The sequence below is a fragment of the Parasteatoda tepidariorum genome, chromosome 2 (assembly GCF_982258835.1).
Source record: "Parasteatoda tepidariorum strain Cologne lab strain chromosome 2, Ptep-v5.0, whole genome shotgun sequence".
Taxonomy (NCBI): domain Eukaryota; kingdom Metazoa; phylum Arthropoda; class Arachnida; order Araneae; family Theridiidae; genus Parasteatoda; species Parasteatoda tepidariorum.
The window spans coordinates 21,057,680-21,075,035 of NC_141756.1; the positions used below are offsets into that span (position 1 = coordinate 21,057,680).

A 17,356-nucleotide genomic window follows, 5' to 3' on the forward strand; every position below is an offset into this window, starting at 1 on the left:
ATGTTAGTTTTCCCCCACAATAATAGATATAAATAATGATTATATAAAACATTTAATGTCCTCAGCAATATTTGACAATAGCTTTTAATAGAATTAAATTTAAATTTGTCCAAAAAAATTCTAATTAAAATTGTTATTTTCTTAAAAAAATTGTATAGAAATTATTTTTTTTTAATTTTTCGTAGAAAAAATAAAGAATTAAAGCTAAAAAATATTTCATTCAGTTATTTTTTTTTTTAGAAGTTCAGCGAAATATTGTTTTAAAAAGAGAAAAAAAAATATGAAAAACTGATAAGAGAAAAAAAATTCAAATATTAGTAGAATCTTATCAATGAAAAAATTTAACGAAGTCTTCTCATTTTTCTAAATTTTCAATACAAAAGCATAACTTTTTCACCGCGTAAAAGAAAATTAATAGTATTATTTTTCAAATTATAAAATAAATTGAAAATTTAAATTTTTTTCTCCTTGAACCTCCATAAAAATTAAATATTTGGAAATTAAGACTATGCTTAGACAATTTCTAAGCAGAATATGAAAAAACTCAAAAGTTACGTTCCAAGCTTAAATATTTGAACAATACAATTTTTTTTTCTATTATAGCAAAACGAAAACAAAAAGAAAAGGATGAAAAAATTCATGAAAAAGAACAAAATAATTACAAGATTTTGATTAAGAAAAAGTGATTTCGTGCAGCTATTGTTAAAGTAAAAGAGAGAATTTCGATAGGGTTTCTCACGAAAATTCCAAGAAAGGTTTCTCAAATAGTGTTTGTGGCTTCGGGCTTATCAAAGAATCTAATTATGTAACTTTATTCAGTTAATTAGATTGCTTTGAAGCTTACATCTGGAAACATCACGCTATTTATCCGTAATGCGAATTTACAAAATAAAACAAGTGTTTAACCGCTGTTAAATTTGATATGAACTCAAGTCATATCCAGCTTAATTTCCTTAACACTTTAACATAGGCGTGTAAAATAGAGAAAATGGGCTTTTAAACGAAAGTTTATTAAATAAAGCGGCAATTCGTAAGGAAGTTAACAAATCTTTTCTCTGTTATGGAATAATAAATAGAAAACAATTCTTTAGCTATCAGAATTTCAAATAAATTCGTACTTGAGAATTTGTAGAAATTATTTTTGGAATTTCAAACACAAACGTACTATTGTTGTTTATAATTTGTTTCTTAAATATTGTTTTCTTGTGTATCATTTCATTGTAAAACAACATTTTTAATCAGAAAAATGAACAATCCATGAGCAAACGATTCTATAAAGGACATATTTTCAGAATTCTTTAAATGCCTAATTTTGAGCAAAATATATTCGAAAAAATTATATAACCCATACAGAAAAAGAATTCTTCAAATTGTTAATTTCAATTTTTGAATAACTCTAGATATCTCGGGAACTTATAAAGCAGGATGAAACTTTTCTGCACACAATGTCGTTCATCCAAAAATAAGCGAAATATATTCGAAACTAAGTTACATCCATGCAGAAAAATAATTTTGAAAAATTATATTCCCTAACTTACTTTCATTTTTAAAAAAAAATCTGAACGAAATTAAATCGTAAGGTAGAGTAATTTTTTATTAGCTTTAAATTATGTACTTTTAAGTATTTAAGTACAACATTTAGATGAAATTGGTTGAAAAGTCCTCTATCGAATTATATAATTTCCAAACGGGTTGTATTTCTTGACTTTTTAATCTAGATAATCATTCAACCAATTTCATAAATTTTTTTAGGGTAAAAAAATATATTAAAATGGTGTAGAAATTTGTATATTTCACAATTCAGCATATTTTTTAATTGTTGATTATTAAAAGTAAAAAAGTAAGTAAAAAATAAGTAAAAAATATATAATTATTAAAAAAAAATTTTCACAGTTAGAATAGTGTGAAAATTTTTTCGATTCTCATATATAGTATTCGAGCTAAGGCGATAAAGCAAAAACTGAAATTAACAATAATGGGCTCAAACTTTTTGACCTTTCTCCTGACTAAACTATTGAGAACATATAATTTTATACCCCCTATTTTGATAGAGAAAAATCCGAAACAATAAAACTCTGAATTTGTTTGGACAAAATTCGTTTTTTTTTTCAAATTTTATAACTTAAGTTAGCACTAATTAGTAAGCATATTCAATCGGTTAAACTATTAAGAAAGATTACTTAAGTAGTTAAAGTCCCATCGTTAGAACAAAAGTATATCCAGTAAATAGTTTCTGTTTACTTTAAAATTGTCAGATTTATTAAAAATAAAATAAAAATTTTCAGATTTTATTAGTTACTTATCAGCAATTTAAACACAGCGTATTTTCCTCCTAAAGAAATTGAATGGTTTACTAAAGCTAAAAATCTTAACAAAAAGTATTAAAAAATAATTTCTTTGGCAAATATTATAAGTTACGACGGATTCCAAATTTACTGATCAAATTTTGTAAATTTATTTCTAATATTATTTACAAAAATTATGTACGCAAATTTTGCACCATTCAATGCACTGGCCATAACTTTTCTCTTCTCGCAATTTTAATATTCTTTCCTTTGATTTTCACGCAATGAAAGTGATAGAAAGGGTTTAATTTTTTTATTCTTTTTTTTCATTCTTTTCTTCTTTTTTTTTAGTATTATTAAAAATTTGGCTCCATATTTTTTTTTTATATATAATTCTTCGAAAATTCCGATTTTTGTTTCCAGGATATAAGCAAATAAATACTTGTATACAAATAATAAAATCTGACCCAATAAAATTTAACAAGCAGTATTTAAGCGGTTACCGGAAGAAAAAAATGTTATCAGTCTGAGGCGATGACAACTGAAGTGCGTTTATAAACAACCAATTAAAGCATTTGTTTCTAATGCTTTTCAGATGGTGAGTCACCCTTAAAACTGAAACTCCCGAACATCCCATCAAGAAGGTCAATGTACCGAATGATAAGGAATGGAATTTTAATCTAAGTAATTGGCATGTTTGTAATTAGATAATTAACTCATGTGACAGCATTGCAAAACACTTCAAGTTTTGACAAGTTGGGAACTCCAACAAGAAAGAACTTTTTTGTTTACTATCGCATTGAAGCACTTAATAGTATAATTTTATTTTATATAAAGGCATTTTTTTTTTTTTAGTAATCATCAATTTTAGCAGGCATGTCTAACCTTCTTTCCAAAATCAGCGGTCCGAAGTAGAGCGCTACAAGTAGCTAAACTACTGTAGTCGCTACTTTTTTCCGTAGTTTGTAGTGTACTGCGCTATTTTTAAAAAAAGTAGTGTATTGAGTAGTGCGATACAGAAAAAAAAGTAGTTTGTAGAGATTCCTGGCAACTACTTTTAACGTTAGTTAAATAAAGAAACAAAGTTCTAACGCGAAAAATGTTTCGAATTTGATTGGTGCAAATCTTTTGCGGGCCCGTCAACGTACGCAATGAGAATGACTCTGTGGCTGAGCGTAAATAACATCTACTTCTGATGCTCAGAAAAATCGGTGAGAAATCAATCGAATTGTTCCTGAGAAATCAAATTTTAAATATATGACTTTTTTAAAATTCGATTTCACAGAAACAATAAAGTACGCTTTTGTGTCTGATTTCGTAACTATAATATAATTATAGTTACGAAATTACTATAATTTCGTAATATCGTCGGCATTAACTAATTAGCATATTTGCGGTTACCCCCTCAAATCATTAAGATCGAGTTCTAGAACGTGAAGATCCGAACATGAGATCAAAAGTTATTCAGCGTGGTCCGTTTTTTGTTTTTCGCTCAGTACTTTATATCTTGGAGGATATAAAAAAGCGTCGATCACTTAAATCACAAATATTTGTTAATTTCCTAGTATTTCTCAAATTATTGTCGAGAAAACCATAGATTTTGAAAGTTAAAAGAACAAATTCGTAAAACGTGCTTTAGAATGAAAAAAAAAACTATTTCATGTAAACATGAATTGAAACTTCTTAATATCTCTTCATATTTAACCAAATCAATTTTTTATTCAAAATCATTTTGAATATTAGTGAAAATTAAATTCTCCTGAAAAAAAATATCTTCTAAAAGTAGCGAAGTAGTGACTGCATTTCGAAAGTAGTTTGTAGTCGCTACAATAAAAAAAGTATTTGTAGTTAACTACAATTGTAATAAGGCACTTGTCGTTGTATTTAACTACAACGAAAATGTAGTTTTTTCCGACCACTGCCCAATACGCTAAGCGATCATACCCAGGCAGACTCAATATTCTTTTTAAATTATTATAACTGCATTAATATTCTATTCAGAATATTAATACTACATCACTATTTTATTTATGCTATTAATACATCAAGATTTCATTCATACTGCTTTTGATATTTTATTATTACTCTGCATTAAGATTCTATTCACATATATTATCACTACACCACTAATCAATTCATACTATTATTACCATCTTATTACTGTAATTCGATTATATGCATGCTGCATTATGATTTAAAAGCTGTATTACTGCATCACTATTTTATTTACATTAACACAGTATCACTATTCTATTTATCCTATAATATAGTTATTGCTGCATTACAGTTCTATTAACATTTTTTTCTACATTTTATTCCTTTTTCGCTATTCATTTATCCTTGTATTTTACTGAATTATGATTTTATTTATACTATTGTTTATACACATATTATTAATACAGTAGTATTACTGCTTTAAGATACAATTCATATTATACTTACTGCATTACGATTCCATTCACAACGTTATTACTACTTTAGTATTTACAATATTACTATATTTATATTTACACTATTATTACTACAGCTAGATATTCAACATAAAAATTTAAAAATAAATATCAGTGAACTTAATTTAAAATTTTAACCCACAAAAAATTGGTGGTTATTATTTATTAAATTATTTAGAATTGAGAGGAAAAAAACATAGCCGTTTTCTTTTTGTTTAATGTATAATATTTTTTTTTACCGTATAAAATGGCTAATATCAAATAGATATGGTTTCTGATTTTTTTTTTTTTATTTAACTAAACTAAAAACAGGCACTAAATTTAAACTAAAACAAAACAATTACCGATAAATTTTAAAAGCTTGTTTTATATTACCTAATGTTATTATTTTAAATGGCTAATTAGTTTATTTTGTTCAGTCTGAGTTAAGTTTTTTCTTTTTCAAACATTTGACTCCACATTTGGTCTCAACGGCAAGAGACATCCATGGAAATCGTGTCCAAGTGCTTATTGACGCAAAACTTTTCCAGAAACTATTTCAGTGGGTCGCATGCATTCCTGGGCCTGAAAAATGCTGGAGGACGACCCCTTTCCTGTGCAACTCTTTCCAATTAGTTCGGTATCCAGAAGCTTTGAGCGAATCGAGGTTATAAATTTTTATTTTCTCTAAGAAAGCAAGTTAATTAAGTTCGCATTCCGCACAACTTTCAGAAGAGTTCGCATACCTGATATTCAGTAGCTTGACTAGAATAAATCTTATATAAAACTTATTCTTGAAAATCGTAAGATTTCACCTGATAAGATCAAAGAGTATCTTAGTATTCGGTTATTCTTAAATCTCAAAGTGTAAAAAGAACATTTTCATTAGAACAATAAATAATTAAACATAGTCGGGTTTGGTACGTAGATCAAAAAGTATCTAGGTATTCGGCTGTTCTTAATGCGAAATAATAATGAGTTTTCATTATAATAGTAGATAAATAATTAAATCAAACAAAGTAGTTTAGGTACATTTTAAACAGATAAATTCAAAGAGTGTTTTAGTTTAAGTTTTTCGTGGTTGTTACAGCATGCCACGTAACAGTGAAAGCAATCCAAACACGCATTGATTTAACTGTTGCGTTGTTTTTTTCAACACAAAATTTCAAATGCATACTTTTTCCCTTTTTTCTCATTTCTGAATCACAATATTTCTATCCTTAAGTGATTGAACCTTACTGGGTTTAAGGTGTACATTTATACCTTGAATCCAGTAAGTGACCTTACTGGGTTTAAGATATAAATGCACTAAGAATTTGTGACAATGCTAATATTTCCACAAATTCTTAAATCGTCTAGCTTTTGTTGCATTTTTTTATTAGAAAACTATAATTAAAAAAAAAGCATTTTTATACATATGTAAAATAATGTTGTTGTTGTTGCAGTTAATTTACGTCGCACTAGAGCTGCACAATGGGCTATTGGTAACGGTCTGGGAAGCATCCCGGAGGATGATTCGAAGACAAGCCATCACAATTTTAATCCTCTTCAGTGGGGATGGCACCCCCGCCTCGGTAGTCCGACGACCTGCACGCGAGGTCGAGTACTTTATGGTAGAACAGTTTAACGAGGACCAATACCGCACACCCTCGGTCCCCACGCAGACTGATCCAAGTGGTCACCCACCCGCACACTGACCACAGCCAGTGATGCTTGGCTTCGGTGATCTGCTAGGAACCGTGTCTTAACGATCAGTCCACTACGGGACGCAAGATAATGTATACTCTGTGAACAAATATTTCCAAAAAATTTTTTATAAGTAAAATTAACCTTTTAAGCATTTCTTTTCACTAAAATCCCCCCCCCCTCAAAACAAATGGAAATAATTTGGATCTTTCTTTCTACTACTGAAGGGAAATCGAATATTCTAATCTAACCCATGTTGATAAAAAGTATTTTTTTGATCTATCTATTCTATCGAAATGTTAGACTGATTTTTTTAAAAAAAATAATTGTCACCCCCCTTGCTATGGTGAATATTTTAACATAAGTTTCTTGCATTTTTCAGTTTATTTTTTTAAAAAAAGAAAATTTTTCCATGTTTGAAAAATTAAAAATTAAACTATAATAAAAGTAAAAATTTTTAATGCAAATACATTCAATGTAGTTTAAGAACAGCAACCTTAAAAATGGCCTTTTCAAAATGGGCAAGGAAACCTAAGTTTAATCTTATTAATGCTAATCATGGACGAACATTAATGAAACAAAAAATTCTGTATTAGTCAACATGAAATATTTTGAAATTAGATTTCTATTCATAATCCATTGTTTTAGAATAATTTACAAACAAAATATTTTTCTCGGGGGGGGGGGGGAAGAATTATTCTCCAAATGGTGGTTTTTAGGAATCATTTGCTAATTTTTAATTTCGTGATCAAATGAAATATAACAAAAATACATTTTTTGCATTAAAGTACACTTTTAGCACTTGATTGCAATTTATAAACTATCAAATTGCTTCACTCAAAAATATTTTTTTTTCTTAATTAGAAAATCTTTTTTAATTTGGTAAAATGATTCGAAATGAATTTGGTAAAATGATTCGACTTTTGGAATCATTTGATATTATTTTAAGTTTAGAGATATGTGATTGAACACAATAAAAATATAGACTTATAGGGTAAAACTGTGTTTTCCAGCAATTGCTTGTTTTTATGAATTATCCAACTATCTCAGTTAAAAATATTTTAAAATTAGAAAAAATAATTCTTTCAGATAACAAAATTCTAGAAATTTCATCTTTTTGAAATCATTTCATAATTTTTAACATTAAACAGTCGTGATTATGTACAATAAAACAAGTTCATTTAATGATAACTTTTCCAAAATGATAAAAGTAATTTTAATATACATCTAATAAAAAGAGAATTTACAGATTTCCCATAGTTTAACATTAGAGGACAGCAGCCTTAAAAATAAATATCTGAAACATTTTACGGTCACGGAAGAGAAAGTTTTATCACCAAATGTAGAACCACGGATTTCGGTTTTAAAGAAAATACATAAGCTGTTCAAACTAAGAAACCCAGTTGCGTAATTGAATTCCGGTTCGATATTCTTTTGTTCGTTGACCGAAATTCTCTGAGACCCCATCTGCAGTTTACCTAAATAGACCTTTTAAAGAAAAGAATAGAACAATATTTGAATAACTGATATTTTAGAGAAGAAATGTTCTTTTTCACGAACTTCATTCAAGTTCTCTGCAATTACTTTTGTTAGTCTACTTACAAATGAAACTTCAACTGTATTAAGTTTTTATACTAACAAAAGTAATTAATTTATATCAGCCAACGTTATGAGATATCTTTTTAACGCCATAAAGGAGAAATTCTTTATTATTACCAAAAAAGTAGCGGTTCTTTAATAACGATTTTACTTTTCTAAACTAACTATTTTTAACTCAAATGTCATAAAATTTAATAACTTCTTACATGTCTGAACATGTCTGAAATATTTTTTTAAAAAAAAAGAGATTTGAAGTTTCTGCTTTGGAAACTAAAATTTTATCCCAAATTACAAAATTGGTTGCGAAGTTTTTCAATAGATTATAGATTATTTTCAATAGATTCACCACCGATTATAAAACTATATTAGGTAATTTTTTGTCGCTGTGAGAACAAATAGGTTTTGATGATCAAAATTTCAAAAAATAGATTTATTCTAAAGAATTTTGAATGACTTAGAATCAACCATAAATGTTCATGTCAAAACGTAAAATCACTGGAACGCAAAATAAATGTCAATACCGTGATTCACTGTTGGCACGAAAAATATTACCATGCATAAATAAATATACTTTTCTTTAACTCCAGATGAATTACAATTTTGACGCTCCAATACTTTCCGAAAATTTCTTTTGGGGGGAAAATAAAAAAAAAGGAATCTAATAGTTCTGCATAAAGAACTCATACTTAAAATTTAAACAATAACAAAATTATCAAGAATCTAACCCTGTCCCGATTCTTAAAAATCTGACTTTTTAAAGTAAAGAAGTTTGTTCAAGTTTAGAAATCAGAGAACTCATAGGTAACTTTTGAAAAGAAAAATAAGTAATGAAGAAGCACAAAATGATATGCTTTGACGTAATCTGTACCGTAAACGAACGTGACGCATTCTTTTCCTGTTACGTACAAGAAAAAAAGTTGTACGTTTTGTGACTGAATAATTTCCTTTCACTGCAGCTAATCAAACACTGACAGCATTTCCTTCGTCTTACTTGTAGCCTTCAGAAAACAGTTACGTTTTTGGAATTATTCCGAAATTTAACAAGAGCAGTAATTGTTGCTCTCGAGAATAGAACCGGGGTTGCAACTCAAATACAGAAAAAAATTCCCTGCGCATATTATACACAATATATTAAGATGAAATACACAATCACCGCGCTCTTGTATGTGAGTTATATTGGGTTAACTATACTATTTTTATTTAATTGCAGGAAACACTTAGAGGTACAATTCTACATACTTAAAACGAATAAAGCTATAGTAAATGAAATAGTTTAGTATAGATGAATTTTCCTTAAATATCCCATAGGTTGCCATTTTTTAAAAGAGGAAAATAAGAAATAAAATTATTTCTGCATTTTCCCAGTTTGTACGGAAAAACCCAAATTTTTCTGCATTCCCCTTGTTATTTTAGGAGATTTTTAAATTAATTGGTAATCCTGAGAACAGTTCTACTGAATATTTTGGCACTGTTTTGAATTTTAAACAGTTAACAGGGATCTGTTCAGAAGAAAATCGGGTCCGTTAACGGACCCTTCACAAAATATTTTAACTTAAAATCGGACCCTTCACAAAATGATTTTTTTTTAATCGGACCCTTCACAAATTTGTTTATCTTCATTATTGTTTTGTTAATCGAATAAACCAACCCTTCCCAGGGCAGAAAACAAGAAAGATGGATGTAAACGAATTAAGTTTTGTCTTCGGCAGACGATTCTTCCATTATTCGTCCGAAATGAATATTCTGCGTTCAGCAGTATAGGCTAAATACCAAATATTTGTGTGTTTCATCTCTAATTTAGAAGCTGCAATTGCTGTTTATTTTTGAAAATTTAATTTTTTCATTATAATTTTACAGTTCCGAGCATAATCTTGTATCTATTTACAATTTAAAAACTCATTGAAAAAGTGTTTTGCAAAAACGGACCCTATTTGCACAAATTCATAAAAACGGACCCTGGTTGAAAGAATGTGAGTAATTTTTTCACAATTTCACGAAAAACGGACCTTTCACAAAATGTCTGGACAGATCCCTGGTTAACTATTTGGAACTGTTTTGAAATTGGAAGTTATTCTGAAATTGTTATCCTTTTAACTGTTCTGAGAACGTAACAATTACATTAGAGCATTTGTTTGGAACTATTCTGAAAATAACAATTGTTCTAGAGCTATGGTGCGTTTTTGGCGTTTCAAAAAAGGTAAAGTTTATACAGATAAAAAATTGGTGATTAGTCATTAATGCTTAAAAATAAGTAAACATTAAAAAATTTAAAATCATGCATTTAAAAAATAACAGACTTAAGTATATTTTTAAAAATATTTTAACGTCAAACGCCAGGGGAAGTTCACATGAAAACATCAAAGACATAAATGTCAAATTTAAACATAATAATTTCTTGACCCATTTCAAATTCTTATAAAACTAAGTTTTAACCAGAATTTCAATTCTTTTCAATCCAATTTAAGAATAAAGGTATAAAAAGAAAAAAGTAATAACGTTTTTTTCTATCCTCAAAAATATAGAAAATGTATCCCCATATAAGGGATCCTGATCGTTATTCCTAATTTACGATTCTCTGGCCGACAGTTTACTGGAAGAACGCCTAAATTCCTGTAGATAATATAGCTGTTTTGGCATTATGGGCTTAAGCATTTGCGATTTGAAATATAGCTAGATATAAATTTCAACTAAAATAAAAATATTTTTTCAAGTTATTCTGAAATTCACAGTTTTTAGTTGTTTTTGTAATCAAAGAAATCGTTGATTGAAAAACCTCGCAATGATAGAACTAATCTTGAAGGACATAGAAGTAGTGATAGGGCACCCTAAAAGACGCTCAAATTTTGTTTTAAAAAAATTAGAACTTTTTAAATAAATTAAAAGCCGCGAGTGAAGTTAAATGTACAATTTTTAAATCATTTTTGAAAAAATTTAACTTATATGACAAAATTTAAAATTTGAACGAAGTCTGTCGAATAGTTTTCGAAAAATCTAATTTCAAAAACACGATTTTTTAAAACTTGATTACTCAGAAACTGTTCAACCGATTGCGGTCAAATTTTTTGCAATTTAAAATTTTTTCAACTATAATTAAATTAAAATAAAAATAATAATTTAATTCTTAAAAATCAATTTTTTAAAATCAAATTTCTGCCATTTTGATGTATGGCGCAATGATAAGACTAATCTTGAAGGTCACCGAAATACAGTGATATGGCACATTTAAAAAACGGGCTAATTTCGTTTAAAAAAATATTAGAACTGAATATCTCATTTAAAAAAAATTAAAAGCCTCAAGTGAAGTAAAATATACTATTTTTACGTACTTTTTGAAAAATTTAATCTTATAAGAAAAAATTATTAACTTGAAGTAGATCGAATAGTTTTCAAAAAATCAAATTTTAAAAACACGACTTTTTAAAAATTTGATAACTCAGAAACTATTCAACCGATTGCGTTTAAATTTTTTGCTATTTAAAATTGTTTCGACTATTGTTGGATAATAAATAAAAAGCAATAATTTTCAAAAATTATTTTTTGCACGAAATTATCATTGGATAAACGAATTTTATAATTGTGAACAAAAACTTTTCGATTCGTTTAAAAAATTCGAGATTTGGCTTAATACGCAAGAAGTATAATTAACATTAAGGGGTTCAAAATTTCGACCTATCTCTTTGCAAGCTATTGAATCATATTTTCCAGATAGCGGCTTTCCACATATATTTTGAGGGTCAAGAATTCGTTCAGAATAAAAATATATATTTATTTGGAAAAAATAAGTTTTTATGTCCGAGTTCGTAACTTAATATATGGTCTACACTTAATAATCAGCATATTCGACATTAAGCTCAAGAAACATTAAGATTGAATTCCAGTAAGTAAAAATCCAATTATTATATCTAATGTTTTTCCGTGAGTTCCGTTTTTACTACTCTTAAGGCCATCAATAAAAGATAATTCTTTTGAAAATAGTACTCAGCATGCCTATGCATTGTATGAGCTGCGTTTCATCGCATAGGATATATACAATATATTAACCATCATACCAACCGTGTCATATTAAGTTTTTATAAAAGAGATTATTTATAATTGCTCTAAAGAGCGAAAATTGAAGTTTTTGTGAGTGGTATTATGGATACGACAACTTTTTGGCTCTTTGTCTTTTGTTTAATAAATGGGCTTTATGAATAAGTCCCATTTATTTAGTTTTTGAACTTCAATTAGCCGACGCTGACGTTATGAATTTTGAGCACTAGACGTGTCATTATCAGTGAAGTTCATTGTATAGAGATGCCTAAATCTAGTTTTCTAGTGAAAAACGCCAAAAAACCAAAATTGCATTATCTGTCCAAATTAAGTTGTTTTTTTTTTGTTTATTAATTTGGCGACTAATTTACAGAGCTCGCCAAGGTTACCAAATTGCGATAAAATGGCTATTTTATAATATAAAAAATGCAATTTACGACAACGACTATTATAAGATAATTTAATTTAATAAAAGTAGTACCGGTTCAAACCGCACACGAACAAGAGGGAAGAGCCCTCTAGCGGCTTACTATGATATTTCGTACATGTGTTGATATGCAATTCTCAACATTACGTTGTGCTCAACCGATGTATTGAGTCATTCCACGATGACTCAGGGGATAGAGAGTCCGGGGTTCGATCCCGGCGATGGCTGGTCGAAACGAATTCCGCATCCGGCCTTGCATCGACCACAGTGCTGACGTGAAATATCCTCAGTGGTAGACGGATCATGGGTTAGAGTCCCCTTGCCGTCAGGTTAACCGTGGGTGGTTCTCGTGGTCTTCCTCTTCATTTAACGCAAATGCGGGTTAGTTCCATCAAAAACTCTTACACGAAGGCAAAATTCTCCCAAAACTTGATCCAAGAGTTTCCTTGTCTTCTGGAATGGGTTCGAAATTACAAGGCTACGGAGTTTAACATTAGTTGTCGTCAACTCAAAAATTGGGTCTGCTGTTCAACGACGGTTATTAAAAAAAAGAGAAAAAAATCGTCACAATCTAAAAATGCAGCTCTAATAACTTAGTCAACACAGTAGATAGTAGTCTAATAGAACAAATTTCGAACTTATGATAAATTAATACCGAAAATTAAAAAAAAAAAATTTATTCACAAGTGCAGAAATCGTTAATCGGAAGAAATTTTTCACAAAAATAAAGTTTGATTTATTTTCTTTCCTATTACTGACATAGTTTGTCGACATCTTAGTATATTTTCGGAGAGCTTTCTATTCTGGACATGGCTCAAAATGCATGTTCAAAAAATGGACACTTCTCTAAAAGCTTGTTTAAAAAATGGACATAGCTATTTAAGAAAAGGAACTAACATAGAATCTTATTCCGTTTTTCAAACTTATTTATGAAAATTGTTCCGTTTTTTCAAAGAACAAATTTAGGAATCAAAATGAATTCGTATTGTGATGTTAATTTGCTTTAACCAAAGAAAATTTAATTACAAGTACCTTTATTTTTTGTTAAGAACAAATCTATTATTCAATTTTTTTTCAAGTTTGACAAATCGTGGATTTTACGAAGTTGCTTCCGTTATGATGTATATTCAGGCAACTGACGATAAAAATCTGTACGAGCTTGCGATACACTATTCAATTTACAGTAGTTAAATGCAATAACATTGTGATTGGCAATTAACACTAAAAACTTTAAAAGTCAAAAAAAATATGCACAAATTATCCTTAATTAAGCTTTATTTTGTTCTTATTTCATAAAAATTGGCATGACATTTTTGAAACACAATTTGATCAAAAAATTGATAAATGGAATATAAACAATTTAATTTTATGAAATTTCTTGTTCGCGTTTCTTGTTTTTAATTTGTAATCTTCAATGGAAAAAAATAGATACTCACCGATTTCATCGGCACGCGATAAAGTCGCTAATAAACTTCTTTTAATATATATATATTTTTTTTATTTGAATAAATGAAAATAAAAATAAATAAATAAATTAGCTGAGTTTATTTGAGCAGCCAAAATGGTTAAGTACCGAAAATTATTGATTTAGTAAGAACCGAAATAAAGCTTTATAAATCGTATAAATACGTTATAACCCAATTGAAAATTATTGCATATGTGTCGAAGGTTACTCAGAAAAGTCAACTTTTTGCAAACCTCCGATGTCATTTGCAATACGTCTACAAGGCTCGCCGCAATAAGCATAACAAATGACGTCGGCAGTTTGCAAAGAACGGGACTATCTAATTAGCCTACAATGAGCTGTGGTAGCTCAGGAGATAGAACGCTCTCCTCCCAATGAGGTGAATCGGGTTCGAATTCCAGTGATGGCTGGTTCATACAAATTCCACACCCTGCTCGCACCGACCACAGTGCTGACGTAAAATATCCTCAGTGAAAGACGAATGATGGGGAGATAGAGTCCCCTTGCCGTCAGGCTAACCATGGGAGGTTTTCGTGGTTTTTCCCTCCATGTAACGCAAATGCTTGCTAGTGCATCAAAAAGCTGTAAAACTGATTAATCTAGTAACGAAATAATTATATTTTTTTAAATGATTACTTCGGTTTGTGTTCTCAAATGATAAAAAATTGCATATAATTTATTATTTACCAGTTATCTATAATTAAAATAGTAATACTAAATTATAATAATCAGTTTAAATATGCAAAATAGATCAACTAATTCTTTACTTGTGTTGCACTAACCAACCATATTTTGTGTGCATAAAAGACAGAAAGTTATAACGTAAATGTCCAAAAACAGCAGTTTTGTCCAGTATTACCATACTAAACATTTTTGCACGCTACTTGTCCAATAAAGAAATGATTATTTCAGATTTGTGTTATCAAAATAAGAAAAATTTATCATAATACTATCTATTATTTACGACCTATACCAGACTTTAAATAAATAATAGTAAATCGTAATAATCATTTTAAATATTCAAAATATAAATTAATTATTTACTTGTATTACACTACCATATATGGCAACGTTACTTTTAAAAAGTAACGAATAAAAATACAAGTATTTTTAAAAAAAGTAATGAGTAAAAAGTTCTTATTTTAAAAAGTAACGAGTAAAAAGTACAAGTAAAAGTACAAGTACTAAACAAGAAAAGTAACGATTTAAAAGTACATTTCTAGGAAATCGAAAATTCAAAGTAACCTAAAATTTTATTGAATAATATTCTTATGTTCTTTAATGTTTTTGCAAAATTGTTGTTATTTATTTAATTATTTTTAATTTTGAAAGTTATGGATATTAATTTATTTTTAAATTCGGAAGAATAAATTCGGAAGAATATTATTATATAATTTTATAATATAATCGTATAATATAATTTTAAAATCAAATATAATTTTTTCAAACTTTTTATGGATTTGCACGAAAAAGAAATTTTATCTATTGATTTTAATTTTTAGTTTCTTATTTTTATTTATTTAAATTACCATTGATTTAAAATTGTTTTACTCTTTAGAAACGCGTTTTAAAAAGCACAGTCGTAAGCAAAGCAAACACTTCAGATAACTTTGTGATCTTTGAGATAGTAAAAAATAATTGAATGTGCAGTATAAGTTGAAACAGAGGATATTTAAACAGGAAATTAGCTGTGAATGCATATATATTGCACATTAATTTTATAAATTAAAAAAACATAAGCATTTTTTTAATGTAATTTTTTTAATTTTTTTTTTTTTTAGAAAGCTTACCGAGTTTTAGAAAAAAGTAACGATTTCATTCGATATTTCCGTTACAAATACTTGTACTTTTTCCCTGAAAAAGTAACGAAAGTACAAGTAAAAGTACGTACTTTTTACTTGTACCGGCGGTACAAGTAACGAAAGTAAAAGTACTGCCATATATGTACACTACACAGTTCTACTTTGTGCATAAAAGACATTAAAAGTAGTAGTAATATAAATAAATGTCGAAGATCAGCAGTTTTGTTCAATATATACGTTAGAACTTTATTTCTAGAGTTAAAATATAAAATATACTTTTATTAGATAAAGTATGTTTTTAGTGTTGATAATAAAATTGCTCGAGTTTATTTTTGCTAAACCTATTTATTTATTATGTACTTCTCGATTAGAATATTATCAATGGTTAAACGTTAGCATAAAATCCAATTAATTGATATTTAATCAAATGTCTCGATATTTATTTATATGTTATTGAGTTTTTATAAACACAAAATACTAAACTGCAATACTAAACAAATGCAATACAAGAAATGGTTAGCTTTTTTTTTAAACTTAAAATTATTGAGATCAATTAATACTATTTTATATAATAATAGGCAGGATTTTAAATAATGGACGATAATATAAGCACATTTTTATAAGTATTTAAAAACAAATTTTAAACTGATTCCGTTCAAGTACACAAATAAGAAAATCGTCACTATACATTACGAAATTGAAACATAGGTAAAAAGAATTGAAATAACAAAATTATTTTGATAAAATCTTAAAAAATTTAATTCTAGATAACGAAAAATATTGACAGGTCGAAGGTTGCTAAATTTAAGTAAGCATACAAGAAAATCGCTAATATGTATTACAAAATCCAAACCTTAACAAAAAACATCAAAACAAATTATTTATTGAGTCTTAAATTTAAAGAAAATTCTGAAGTACGCGGAATCTGAAATTTCAAGTAAACAAAAACGAAATTATATTAAAATGCATTCCAACAGTTTGTTTTGTGAAATTCTACAAAATAAATTTAACGTAAGAATTCAATTAAAAAAATAACTTACTTTATAAGCACCATCTACTAACTTCGCGAGTTCATCATTTTCCGTCATAAAATTCATCGTCATTTTGAAATTTATGAACTTTCAGTTTCATACAGGGTAATAAAAATCCTCAAAAATCCGAAGAAAAGTATAAAACTGTTTTCACTTTATCACTGTTTTCAAAACAAGAAGCACGTGTCTATGATTGCTTAGAATTATCCCAGAACAATTCTAACCACCCGACATCTTTACTCCGGTCTCGGAGGTTCAGTAAAACACATTCATCGTAAAGAACGATTCTTCCACGCGACCAGCAGGGTTGTTACATCATCGAAATCGCGCGCCTATTCATCGCCAGATTCCGACGCCATTTGAGTTCCAAAAAAATTCCTATTTTTCGGGTTCGACTGTATTACATTAAAACATTATTCAAGAAAGTCAATGAAAATAAATGTTACACAACTTGACAAACTGTTCTAAATTTATTTATAATTTAAAGAGAGTTTAGAAGAATTACAATCAAAATATAATTTTTAAAATGAAAACGATTCTATTCACTCCGTCAAAAATGCAGACGAACGTTCGAGAGATTTGAATTTCAACAATTTATCGTTC

The 17,356-nt window shown here is 28.2% G+C and overlaps 1 protein-coding gene across 1 annotated transcript in view; it reads right to left on the bottom strand.

Moving 5' to 3' along the window:
- LOC107437211 (BAR/IMD domain-containing adapter protein 2) overlaps positions 1–17,047 on the bottom strand; it is a 133,064-nt gene extending 116,017 nt beyond the window's left edge. Inside the window, exon 1 of the mRNA XM_043043135.3 lies at positions 16,763–17,047. Coding sequence (XP_042899069.1) covers positions 16,763–16,825 — 63 coding nt within the window. The 5' untranslated portion in view covers positions 16,826–17,047. The remainder of the gene's footprint in view (positions 1–16,762) is intronic.
- Between the last annotated feature and the right edge of the window lie 309 nt (positions 17,048–17,356).